The sequence below is a fragment of the Cebus imitator genome, unplaced genomic scaffold (assembly GCF_001604975.1).
Source record: "Cebus imitator isolate Cc_AM_T3 unplaced genomic scaffold, Cebus_imitator-1.0 Scaffold121, whole genome shotgun sequence".
NCBI classification, from domain to species: Eukaryota; Metazoa; Chordata; class Mammalia; order Primates; family Cebidae; genus Cebus; species Cebus imitator.
Genome location: NW_016107436.1, coordinates 3,203,913 through 3,217,822, shown reverse-complemented (window position 1 = coordinate 3,217,822; position 13,910 = coordinate 3,203,913). Strand labels below are relative to the sequence as shown.

The 13,910-nt window shown below is 35.8% G+C and overlaps 1 protein-coding gene across 7 annotated transcripts in view; it reads left to right on the top strand.

The window, feature by feature from the left end:
• Positions 1-13,910, top strand: part of BCAS3 (BCAS3 microtubule associated cell migration factor) — a 679,070-nt gene that overhangs the window by 227,231 nt on the left and 437,929 nt on the right. For all 7 annotated transcript variants that reach the window (XM_017539912.2, XM_017539911.2, XM_017539919.2 and 4 more), the window contains exon 14: positions 10,240-10,373. In XM_017539912.2, the coding sequence (XP_017395401.1) occupies positions 10,240-10,373 (134 nt within the window). The remainder of the gene's footprint in view (positions 1-10,239; positions 10,374-13,910) is intronic.

The window sequence follows — 13,910 nt, the reverse complement described above, 5'->3', positions numbered from 1 at the left end:
GAAGAAATCCTCAATTCTCTGCAATAAGCCTGACATAAACAGACCTGCCACCTTTAATTCAGTAAATAATTGATTTGCTTTCCCAGAGGTATTACTTCTGCCAGCTGAGCAGCTGAGGACTGTGAGGTATAACACATCTGCATTTTAAATAATTACCCCTCTTTGGCAGAGAGATTGCTTTTCCATCCATTAATAAGAGTAAAATGGATGTTGAATCTCTAGTGAAACAGAGTAAATATGTACCCCTTTAGATGCTTGGCTACATCTTTAACAGACTTGAAATTCTTCTGGTTACTTAAATGCTATATATTGAAAGGTGATTGTGGTCTTGGGTTAATCATTTTAGGTTTTTCTTTTTGGACATAAAAGTCCCATTGATTCTAGCAAGTGGTTAGAGAAATACTGTGTCTTGATTTGTTTTTAACATCTATAATGCATCACAGATCCGCAGAATAACATAGCTTGAGATTTTTAATCTGACAGCTTCTGGTTTATCCCTATCAGACACCTATATTATTTCATTCACAATGCAAAGGCAACTTGAAGAATTTATTTCCTTTTTTCATTAGAAGAGGATGTTTCCATAGTAGGTTTGTACTTACTTTCTTGTTTCATCATCTTGTAAGGTGGTGTGCTTTACTCACGTAATGGATTTACTCCCTGAAGAATTAGTTCTGTTTGCCCCCTGTTCATTGTGGCACCGTAGTTGTGTAAGAGAGGGATCTTTGCAGAGGTGATTTACCATTAGGTGTAGTAGGTTCAGTGTCTAGGGACCACAGTACTTTTAGAACCTCGCTATAATCTTCTGATTTCTTTTAAAAGCACAAAGAAATCATGGTTTTAAGTTAATACAATGGAGTCATAAAATACAACTTTAAATACTTTTTCATGGAGGAGAGGGCCCATGAAGACAAAAATACCCAGGTCCCACCTAAAGTCCCAATGTAGCCCTGGGTTCCATCAGTAAGTGAGGAGCCTTGCCCATTCTTCATCACCACTGCCACAGCACTACCACTTCATTGAATAAAGGTGCTCAGTTAATAGTGCATGAACTCATGGAAGATGTGAATGCATACACTGGATACTTTGTAAAAATGTGAAGTAAACATATATACCTGTAAAAATATACCTATGGACAACAGATATACTAACAATAATATAAACATAATATTTAATTTAATTTTGAAAAGGATAAAGAAGGATCTAGGTAGTCAGGTACATGCATGCAAAACACCTGTTGATTTCAACTTTCATTTATCAGTATACCCTTACTGGTTGTTAAACGCTGAAGCACTTGAATACTTTTTGCCCCTCCCACTTGCCTCTGGGTCTCCCTCAGTGGCCCAGGCTGTGGATACCTTGTTTCACTGTTCTCATTCAGATTGGCCTGTATCTTGCCATACATTAAATATTTTCACATTGCTTTGAAAATAGCCTAGATTTTTCTCAAAGATATATATACATTTCAGAGAGATTTATTAGAATATGGTAAAGTGGGTATCTGTGGTTGGGAGCAGTAAGAAATGAGTGGATGCAGGAATGGAAGAACAAAGAGAAAATATAAAAACAGTAAGAGGCTGGGTGCAGTGACTCATGCCTGTAATCCCAGCGCTTTGGGAGGCCAAGGTAGGCAGATCACTTGAGCTCAGGAGTTTGAGACCAACTTGTCCAACATAGTGAAACCCTGTCTCTACTAAAAATACAAAAATCAGCCGGATATGCTGGCTCGCGCCTGCACCTGTAATCCCAGCTACTTGGGTGGCTGAGGCAAGAGAATTGCTTGAACCCATGAGGCGGAGATTGCGGTGAGCCGAGATTGCGAACCTGCACTTCAGCCTGGGTGGAAGAGCAAGACTTCGTTTCAAAAATAAAAATCATACAATACAATACAATAAAAACAGCAAGAGAAGGTTTATGTATAGACTTATTAACATAGATGAAATGAAAAGTCTGATTAATTCTTCCATGTATCTGAAGTCTAAAAAGGATATCTAGAATGCTTTGTATATCAATTAGAATTGAGAATTAATAAATGTAATGTTACTACAGTTTTAAGAGTACAACAGTGTAAAATACTATTAAATAAAATTATAGTTAAAGAATTTATACTATAATTATTGATATAATTTAAAATGAACTGATTTTATAATTTTCCCTTTGTTCCTTTGTTTCTTAGAAGACATTGAATAAGTAAATATATATATAATTTGATTGTGTACAGAATGCCTGCCTACCCAGTCATCTTTTTTTTTCTATTTCTTTTTTTTTTTTTGAGATGGAGTCTCACCCTGTCGCTAGGTTGGACTGCAGTGGCGCGATCTCAGTTCACTGCAACCTCTGCCACCCGGGTTCAAGTGATTGTCCTACCTCAGCCTCCTGAATAGCTGGGACTACAGGCGCACACCACTATACCCAACTAGTTTTTGTATTTTTAGGAGAGAGAGAGTTATACCATGTTGGCCAGGATGGTTTCAATTTCTTGATCTCATGATCTGCCTGCCTTGGCCTCCCAAGTGCTGGGATTACAGACGTGAGCCACTGTGCCCACCCTACTCGGTCATCTTTTTTATGGATCAGCCATTGTTCTTATATATTCTTGTTCTGTAACATAGTTACAGAATTATGCTTTGACACTGCTCCTGTAGGTAATCAAACCTAATTTCCAGAGACACTTGGTCATTTGGTAATATTTTCAAAATATGCTCAGATACCCAAAATGTGTTAACTGATGTACAGTTTGATACAGCATACTTGATGACTATCTTTGAAAACTTATCTTTCATCTAATCATCATGTGTTACTTACTTAGTTTCTGAACATTTGGGCTAGAACCCTGATTCATGTCTGTTATATTTTCTTGTTAGTACTATGATACCTGGCTCTTTGAGCACCCATTTAGCCAAGCTCAAAATCACTGACCTCTTTTTTTTAACCCCTCACCATATATCTGTTTCTTTTATATATCCTTCTCTGAATGCTGTGTTTTGAGTTTCTCTCTCTTTTTTTCCTTCTGTGGGGGTGGGGTAGCTGCTCAAGTGTTTTAACTTTCTAACTGGTCTATTTAACATCTTGTATTTTCCCTCTCACCGTTCATCCATATAAAACCAACATGTTTATCTTGTCCTCATGTTTTTTTTTTTTGCATTCATCTGTCTTCATTCTTATTGGACTGTAACTTACGTAACACAAGTTGCACAAATTTTAAGTATATGGCTTGTTGAATTTTATGTATGTATATACCCTCTAAGCAACATCCAGAGAGTTTAAAAGATCTCTTTCAGACATCTCTGAAACAGACGGAATGCCATCCCTATGTTTAGAAATTTCTGCATTTCCAAATTTACCTTTCAAATTATTTTGCAATTCCTAACACATAAAGAAACTGCTTGGTAAGGATTGGTCTCCATGAAATCCTCTTCTTTATTTCTGCTTCCTGTCTTATGCTGTTCATAATTATTTCACTTTACTATCCCTTCTGTCTCGCAAATTCCTGTTAACCTCCATTCAGGGTGTACTTTATTATGTACTTCTAGAAATTATTGTCTATCACACAAATTTAGCATTAGTTGACTGTGTGTTTATATGTGTATCTGTATCTATAATTTTTCCTTGAGGTTGGTTATAATCTGATACTGCTATGTAGCTACCTATAGATCTTGAGTACTAAGCTTTGTGTTGGAACATAATATATACCAGAAGCTAACACTGTTTTATCCTTAGACTTTTCCAGTGATATTTCTCACTCTTAGTGGATTTCAGCCATCATATCTGTTAATTGAAATGAAGTTGTTTCTAATGCCCTCTTGAGACAGAAAACTGGGAACTGTATCATTTACTCTTTTCCTGAATAAAGTTATGAGTCGGTTTAATCTATCCAAATTAAATTTTCATATCTTTCCAATTCTCCAACTTTACCTAAGTAATTTAACATTTTTGTCATCCCAGTGACCCTCCATGTTGCAGTGTTAGAATATGAGCAAGAAAACCCATTTAATTCTGCTAACAGAGCATATTTTTATAAAAATTTTGTCACACAAAATGTGACAAAATTTTTTGTCACTTTTATGCCCTGATATATTAGTAGTATTTTGTGTGTTGTTATTCATGAATACTTAACCTTATTTAATATATTCATTTATTTATTTTGAGATGGAGTCTCACTCTTGTTGCACAGGCTGGAGTGCAATGGCACAGTCTTGGCTCACTGTAACCTCTGCCTCCCAAATTCAAGCAATTCTCCCGCCTCAGCCTCCCGAGTAGCTGGGATTACAGGTGCCTGCCACCATGCCTGGCTAATTATTTTATTTTTAGTAGAGATGAGGTTTCGCCTTGTTGGCCAGGCTGGCCTCAAACTCCTGACCTCAGGTGACCCACCTGCCTTGGCCTCCCAAAGTGCAGAGATTGCAGATGTGAGCCACCACGCCTGGCCAAAATTTATGTGAAATTTCAAAGGACCTAAAATAGCCAAATCAATCTTGAAAAAGTTAAGTAAATTTAAAAGACTTAAGCTACATAAATTTCTGAATTAATCTAAAGCTCACCAAGAAAGGATTTTTTAGGGGGTAAATATAAACATAGATGAGTGAATCTAATGTCCAGAAATATATTTGATTTTTGACAAAAGTGGCAAGTAATTAAATAAGTGAACTGTAGTTTTTTTCAACAAATGGACAGTTTTTTTGAACAACTGGAATAGCTTTTGGTGGAAAAATAAATTTTACTAATGTCATACATAAAATTAATTCTGAATGGATAATAGGCTTAGCATAAACACTAAAACTATGAAACTTTTAAAGGAAAACAAAAGGTTTTATCTTTTAATCTTGGGATAGAGAAAGATTTCTTAGAACAGCCAAATCACAAAATTTTCATCAAAATTGAAAATCTTTTGGAAAGATGTTAAATAGTGAAAAAGCATGCCACGGACTGGGAGAAAATTTCTGATGATAGATAGATAGATAGATAGATAGACAGACAGGCAGATAGATAGATATTGAAAACACACAATTTAAAATGAGGAAAAGATTTAAACAATCTTGTCACAAAAGAAAAGCCAGTAAGCATATGAAAAACTGATCAACATCACTGATCACCAAGGAATATTGGCACATTAAAACTGTGAGAATACCAATTGAAATTATTAAAAAGACTGACAGTATCATATGTTGGTGAGGTTACAGAGCTTGTGGGAATGTAAAATTATACAGCCACTTTGGAAAATAGTTTGGCAGTTTCTTATAAATATTTAATATGTGACCCTGCGATTCCACTCTTAAATATTCATCCAAGAAAAATAAAAACATATGTCCACATGGTGACTAGTATTTGAATGTTCATAGCAGTTTGAGTCACAATATTAAATAACTAGAAACAGTCCAGGCATGGTAGTTCACGCCTGTAATCCCAGCATTTGGGAGGCTGAGGTGGGCGGATCACTTGAGGCCAGAGGTTTGAGACCAGCCTCGCCAACATGGTGAAACCCTGTCTTTACTGAAAATACAAAAAGATTATCCAGGTGTAATGGCAAACACCTGTAATCCCAGCTACTTGGGAGGCTAAGGCAGGGGAATCACTTGAACCCGGAGGCAGGGGTTGCAGTGAGCTGAGATGGCACCACTGCACTCCAGCCTGGATGACAGAGGAAGACTCCATTTCAAATAAAAAGAAAAAGAAAAAAGAGAGAAACAGCCAGGGAATGGATATATAAATTGTGGTATATACTTACAATGGAACACTAGTCAGTAATATAAATCAATGAATGATATACTGTTAAATGCAGCCAATAGATTGAGAATATATTGTGTGTTTACATTTCATGAAATTCTAAAGCAGGCAGTATTAATCCCTCATAACAGAAAGCTCATGAATGGTTGCTTGGGGCCAGGTGGATGGGGAGAGGATGGTCTGCAATTGAACACAAAGAAACTTTTCTTGAATGCTCTCTCTCTTGAATATGGTAGTATTTATATAGGTATATGTATTTGTCAGATTCGTCATCCTATACACTTAAAATGAATGGATTTATTATATATAAATTATATATTATTAAAGATTAAAGTGTTAATATATATTCTGGCAATGGACAAATATTCTCAACTACTTGAAAAAAAATGAGAATACATGCACATAGACATACACCACTTTCCCAAATATCTATTTGGTAAAGAAATCTGTTAAAAATAGTGAACTTTAGAATGCTTAATGTGAAGATGCACTGGAAATGACCAGAGATGTCATCATAAGCCTGAAAATTTTATGATTCAAAGAGAAAGAAAATAATTAAATATTTAAATAATGATGTTAAGACACTTCGAACTGCTAAAAACTCAGGAGGGTGAATATAACAAGTTAAAAAATAAAGTGAGCTAGAAAATCAGTTGTTGACTCTGTATACTTTTCCATGTGAAACAAATAAGGGCAATATTATCGATTTCTTTCTAATTTATGTTGGTTATGGATATATGCAACCTTTGTAAGGGATCAGCTAAATCATCTGCTTTGTTTGGTAGTTTTTACTTCAGTGCCTTTAACAGAGTGTTATGTAGCAAATTTGATAAATATTACTATGTTTTAGGCTACTTAAGTGGGAGAATACATTGATGAGTTTGATTACTAGTATCTGTAAGCAGCTTAAAAATATGCTGCTATAAGCTACTTAAGAAATTGATACTGCTCATATGGAGACTTTGGGACCATTGTTTTCCAGTATTCATATTCAGCTTGAAAGTTTTATTAATCCGACTTTAATAAGCTATGATATGGATTTGTGAAAACTGAGGTTAGAGCTTTCTTTCAGTACTGGGATTCTGTTTCTTTGCTTTTGTGTTTACAAATTTGGGTATTTTTCTAAATAATTAATTTGTAGGTTTGCATCTATACAGGTGTTAATTGAAAAGTATTACATGTACAAGCATTAATGCCAAAGTAAAAAATTGTTTTATGAGTGATATAATCTGAATTCCTGTAAAGATTTCTATTTGATTCAGCATAATTGTGTTTATATATCTTTTTGGGAAAGAGTGTGAATAGCTGGCAGTTCATCTTCTAGTTCACATGTGTGCATATGATAACCATGCAATTAGGTAGGTGTTATAAATAGGATATGGCAAAAAAGGCAAACCTACTCATGTTTCCAAGATTTTATAGCATATGCCTGGTGAAGTTTTGCTACTCTTTAATTTACTTTTTGGGTTAACCAGCTGACGCCCAGTTGAAAAGACTTATGTTCGTGTGAGGCCACAAAAGCCTTAATGTTCAGTCTCCAGCTAACTCAGATTTTGGAGAACGCTGTGTACCATCAGCAGCTTCAATCCCCACCCTCTAACGCTAACGCTCATCTATCAAACTTGAGGCTGAGAGTGAGGGAGAGGAAGCTTCCAGATAAACATACAGCAGTGCCTAAACAGCTAATCACTCTAGGCTTCCGCTTCCAGGCCCTATAATTAGAAGTCCTTCTTTTTCCTTGTATTCCCAGATGACGCAAATGCTTTTTGTGGCTTGGCACCTCATTTGGGGCGTGGGTTTAGTTTATGGCCAGGCCAGAGTCTGGTTTAGTCTTCTGATGCTGCATAAATAGTTCTCAAGCCACAGTCTACTCTGTACAAGTTTTTCCTTTTATGTATATGTACATTTTAACTTGTTTTCTAGAAGAAAAAAAAAGCTTGCTATTGCCCTAGCAGAATGTGTGCAAAAGAGGAAATTGTAAATGAAAAGAAAGCACGTGATCGTATATAGTCCTGTACTAGCTATTTCTTTTTCTTCTTTCTGCTCCTTCAATTTTTTCTATTATTTTTAAAATTTTGTGGAAAAAAAAACTTATTGGTGGATTGCATTTGCATGGAGGAGTGGAAAAAAAGTATTTGAGATCGGATATACAGACGATGTTTAACGGACGTTTTCCTGAAAATTTGAATTTGTTTTACATAATCATAACTAAACAGATATGAATGCCAGTTTGCAAAGATAGGAACATATGGGAAAGTGTTCATTTGTGATTTTCATTCACATGTAAAACAGTAATAGTCTTGATTTGGCAAATGAGGACCTTTATTTGAATGCTCATTCTGCATAAAACATTGGTATGATTTAAAACGAAATGTAATGAAGTTTATAGTAGGTGAGGAATATATGTTACAAATGCAAATTCATCTTATTTTTTGTCAGAATATTTCTACTGAATTGTTTGTCAAGTGCAGAAAATTTGTTACAGAGAGGTGGAATCAGAAGATAGTAGTGGATTTACTGATAATTCAAGTTTACTGTAACTCAGCAAAAAAGTAGGAAGAGTGGCAAAGTAGCGTCTGCAAATGGACAACAAAGCATTTATGCCTAAACTTAGAAATTCATTGTTTGGATAACAATAAGTAAGGAATGTAAAGTATGTCAATAATCTTATGATCATAGCTAGATATATTATGAGAGGTAAGATTATATATCGTTATACATTTAATAAATAATTTATTAAATTATTTATAATAAATGGCACCTTTCATTTTCTCAAATGTATTATCTTGGAAATAGCCAGGACAGTGGCATCTAGTAGGATATTTTAATATAGTGATAGAGCTGTATCTTGTATTTGCCAAAGAAATAGCAAACTCAGATATACTTTATCTTTTCACTGAAATGACTATCTTGTTTTCCCTCAGATGCTTAATATTCTTTCATACCTTTTTGTTAAACAAAACATTAGTTTAAATGCTTATACTAATGTGATTCTACTTCTGGGAGTAGCAAGGTAAATGTACAGACCATTCTTCCCCTAGAAAACAATTATGAAACCTGGACAAAATACAAATGAGCAGGCACATAAAGTTAGATATGTGTATTATAATCTCTGGAACAAACAATAAAATTTTAATATAAGGAGATATAGCCCAAAAGTCCATTGATAAATTATTTATTTTTAACATTCACCAATAAAGATTATTAAAAATAAGTAGTCTCAAAACAGCAAGAAAGCCTGAGAAGAGAAATAAAATTGAACAAAATGTTGTAGTTAGCATTCCATAAAAATTGGATATTGCAGGCTGGGTGCGGTGGCTCACTTTGGGAAGTTGAGGCAGGTGGATCACAGGTCAGTAGTTCAAGACCATCCTGGTCAACATGGTGAAACGCTGTCTCTACTAAAAATATAAAAATTAGCCAGGCACAGTAGTGCATGCCTGTAGTCCCAGCTACTCAGGAGGCCGAGGCAGGAGAATGGCTTGAACCCAGAGGGCAGAGGTTTCAGTGAGCTGAGATTGCACCACTGCACTCTAGCCTGAGAGACACAATGAGACTCCATCTCAAAAAAAAAGAAAAACCACATGTTTGAAAACTGAAAATTTGTCTCAGCCTCCTGAGTTGCTGGGACTATAGGTGCATGCTACCACGCCTGGCTAATTTTTTTACATTTTGAGTAGAGAGGGGGTTTTGCCATGTTGGCCAGGATGGTCTGGAACTCCTGACCTCAGGTGATCCACCTGCCTCAGCCTCTCAAAGTGCTGGGATTACAGGGGTGAGCCACCGTGCCCCGCTGAGATAAGTTTTAAACTGGTGAATTAAGTAGAGCAAGTAGTAGTTGGATCAGTAGATAAATTGGAGTGTAGAATTAAAGTTTGAAGAAATTGTGAAAGAGAGAGTGGATTTTAGTTCCATGTGGGTATGCTACTTTCACATTCTTTGTTTTGAAAAATGATTGTGGCTGGGCGTGGTGGCTCATACCTGTAATCTCAGAGATTTGGGATGCCATGACAGAAGAAGTGCTTGAGGCCCAGATTTTAAGGGCAGCCTGGTGGCATGTGCTTGTAGTCCCAGCTACTTGGGAGGCTGAGACAGGAGGATTGCTTGAGCCCAGGAATTTGCAGTTGTAGTAAGCTGTGATCAGGCACCTGCACCCCAGCCTGGGAAACTGAGTGAGATTCTGCTTCAGGAAAATATAAAATAAAATTGTGAATTCTGTAAATTCATCACTGATCAATTCAAGAATGTCAAACTTCTCTCTACTAGTTCTACATGAATGCCATAATACCTGCCTATCTAGTGTTTATACTTTGGTGATATAATGATGTGTCATTAAGCTTGGTATTCTCATGAAAAAAATACTTTGTTTTAATTTTTTCTTTTGTAAAGTGTCTTAGAGCCTTGGTAATTTTTTTCTCTTTGATAATATTTTAAATATTGTTGAGTAGCTTTTTAGAATATTTCATCCACATACAGAATCATTTTTATTTTTACTCTTTGTTTTTTGTCTTCCAGGAATGCTTCTAGTCACAACAGACACCCTTGGCCATGACTTTCATGTCTTCCAAATTCTGACTCATCCTTGGTCCTCATCACAAAGTGCTGTCCACCATCTGTACACTCTTCACCGGGGAGAAACTGAAGCCAAAGTAAGCTGTGTATTTTTTCAGAAGGCGATTTCTTGGTGTAATATGACATCTACTCTAGCTGGTCATTTATATCGCATTGCAGCTTAATGTTGATGTTTGTGAGAAAATATTGCTCTCTGTCATAGAATGGGTTAGATAATTAGGGAAAAATTCCATTTGACCCAGTAAATACATAAACACTAGATGAACACTTTTTTGTTTAAAAATTCAACAAATTTTGATAGAACAGTAGCTCTGTTTATCCTGCTCTTCCCAACCTTATACCATTTCTTGCCCCAGAGAAAATCCCTGTCATTCATTTGTTGTCTCTCCAGACCTTTTACTGGGCATTTTGATACTCTGGACATAAATATGTGTGTGCGTACATACACACACATATACATATAAATACGGACATAGTCATATAAACAAAAATAGATTCATGATGAATATGGATATATGGATATAGTGGAGGCTAGTGAGAAACAGTTATGCACATCCCTCTTTAGTGTGATATTTAGTGACATATTGTTTGTATGAAATCATCCATGGTGGGACTATTTGATCATGAAAATTTGCAAAAACTACAAATCAGGGCCCTTTTTTTCCTTCATAGAGCTGGATTTTAAACATTTACCAGCACATAATTATGTATACATGCATGGGTACACATACGTTCATATGTATCATTTACTGTGTACTTACATCAGGCATCATGCTAAGTACTTCACAGATATTTAATATTCTTAATATCACATGGTAGATCTGTATATTTTCTCAATAGCCTAAAATCTCAAATACCTTTTGTCTCACAGCTTATATGCACTTACCAGTACTGTATATATGTTATTCTATGAGGTAGCTGATTAACCCTACTCTATTTATTGACTAGCCTATCATTTTCCAACAGTCTAAAGTGGTTTTTCTTAAATTCCCCCCAAAATAAATGACTATAATGGACTGAATCATTTTAAATATAGAGAACTTTAACAGTTATAAGAATATGTTTGAAAAAGCATGAGTTCTTACTCTAGGTTGCTTGTTTACTAATTCACTCTGAAAATTGATAAACCAAAAATATACAGTGTTTACTCCACTCTTCTTATATCAATTTAATAAGACAAGTAGTTGATGAGGGAAAGTTTTTTCATTGAAATATTCTTTTTTTTTCTTTCAAATGGAGTCTTGCTTTGCTGCCCAGACTGGAGTGCAGTGGCACAATCTCAGCTCACAGCAACCTCCATCGCCTGGCTTCAAGCAATTCTCCTGCCTCAGTCTCCAGAGTAGCTGCAATTACAGGTGTGTGCCACCACTCCTGGCTAATTTTTGAATTTTCAGTAGAGACGGGGTTTTACCATATTGGCCAGGCTGATCTTGAACTCCTGACCTCATGATCTGCCTGTCTTGGCCTCCCAAAGTGCTGGGATTACAGGCGTGAGCCATTGCGCCCAGCTTCATTGTAATAGTCTAACATAAAAGCTTAAGTAAAATTTTAAAAATCATTTTAAAAGTTTCTTATAAAATTTTATTTATTTGTTATTATTATTTTGGGGACAGGATCTAGCTCTGTTATCCAGGCTGGAGTGCAGTGGCAGGATCATAGCTCAGTACAACGTTGACCTCCTGGGTTCAAGTGATCTGTCTGTCTCAGCCTCCCAAGTAGCTGGAGCTAGAGGTGCATGCCACCACACCTGGCAGCTTTTTCAGTTTGTTTTCTTTTTTTGTAGAGGTGACACTATGTTGTCTCACTGTGTTGCCCAGGCCAGTCTCAAACTCCTAAGCTCAAGTGATCCTCCTGCCTCAGCCTCCCAAAGTGCTGGGATGGCAGGTGTGAGTCACCACCCTGGCCTATTTTTAATTTTTGTGTGTACATAATAGTTGTACATATTTCTGGGGTACATGTGATATTTTGATACAAGCATACAATGTATAATGATCACATCAGACCAATTGGGATATCTATCACCTCAAACATTTATTGTTTCTTTGTATTGGGAACATTCTAAATCTACTCTTCTAATTATTTTGAAATACACAATAAATTATTGTTAACTATAGTTACTTTTGTACCAAACTAACAAATCAGCTTCTAGATATAGTTAGCACTTTGGAGAAAATACAGAAATAGAGGGATAAAGTAAACAATACCATGAAACTGAAACTATCCAACTCTAAAATATATGAAGTTCTGCAATACAAATATGGTTCGATTTCTTTAACAAATAATTGTATTGGGAAAATAAAAGTTGGCCTGTTGTGGTGGCTCATGCCAGTAATCCCAGCACTTTGGGAGGCCGAGGCTGGTGGATCACGACTTCAGGAGATCGAGACCATCCTGGCTAACATGGTGAAACCCCGTCTCTACTAAAAATAAAAAAAATTAGCCAGGCATGGTGGCACATGCCTGTAGTCCCACCTACTCTGGAGGCTGAGGTAGGACAATGGCTTGAATCCGGGAGGCAGAGGTTGCAGTGAGCTGAGATCCTGCCACTACACTCCACTGCAGCCTGGGTGACACACAGAGACTCTGTCTCAAAAAAAAAAAGTTGATGTGTGGCGGGGGAAAGGTGAACTGTTAAAAATTTGAAGGAGACTTTGGAGAATATCATCTAAATACAAAGCGTGGACCTTATTTAAATCATCTTTCATACAAACTAAGTATAAAAAGACATTTCAGACAAGCAGTGATATTTTTACATTTGACTTACCATACATTATTTATTGTTATTAGATATTATATAGATAATATTATTAGATATTTAAGAATTTAAAGTCCTTATTTTTTAGTGATGCAAAAGTGTTTACAGATATCTGGAATTTGCTTTGAAATGATCTAGTGGGAGGGGAGCATTGGTTAGATAATAAGATAAATAAGTGACAGAAGAAAATAGAGGGATGGTTATATCGGTTATAAGAGACTTAAAATACACATTGAGTAAATGCATTGTGAAAACTTTGTTTGGACCCTGATCTAAATAAAGTATAAAGAGACATTTTTGAGACAGTTGGAGAAAATTGACTATGAGCTAGATATATATGATGTTTATCAAGTATGACTAATTTGCCATGTATGTAATTGTATATCTGTTTTGTAGAGACAGAGTCTTGCCGTGTTGCCCAGGCTAGCCTTGAACTCCTGGGTTCCCACCTCAGTCTCCAAAGTGTTGGCATAAGCCACTGCATTTTCTTGTAACTAATCTTTTCAAGTCATTATTTATTGACTTTTCAAGGCATATATTCTGAATTATTTACAGGTGAATAGATATGGTATCTGTAATGTACTTTAAAGTATTCTAGCAAAACAAACAATGAGATAGTGTCAACAGATTTGCAAGGTGTTAATTATTGAAGTTGTGATGTCCACATAGGTGGGTAATGTTAACATTCTCTATACTTTTTGTATGTTTGGAAATTTCTCTAATAGGAAGCAAAAATAACACCCTTCACCAACTTTTTTACTTGCTTTAGCTTTATAACTTGATTTATTGTTCATTTTCTTTCTTTTTTTTTTTTTCCCATTTATTTTATTGCATTTTAGGTTTTCGGGTACATGTGAAG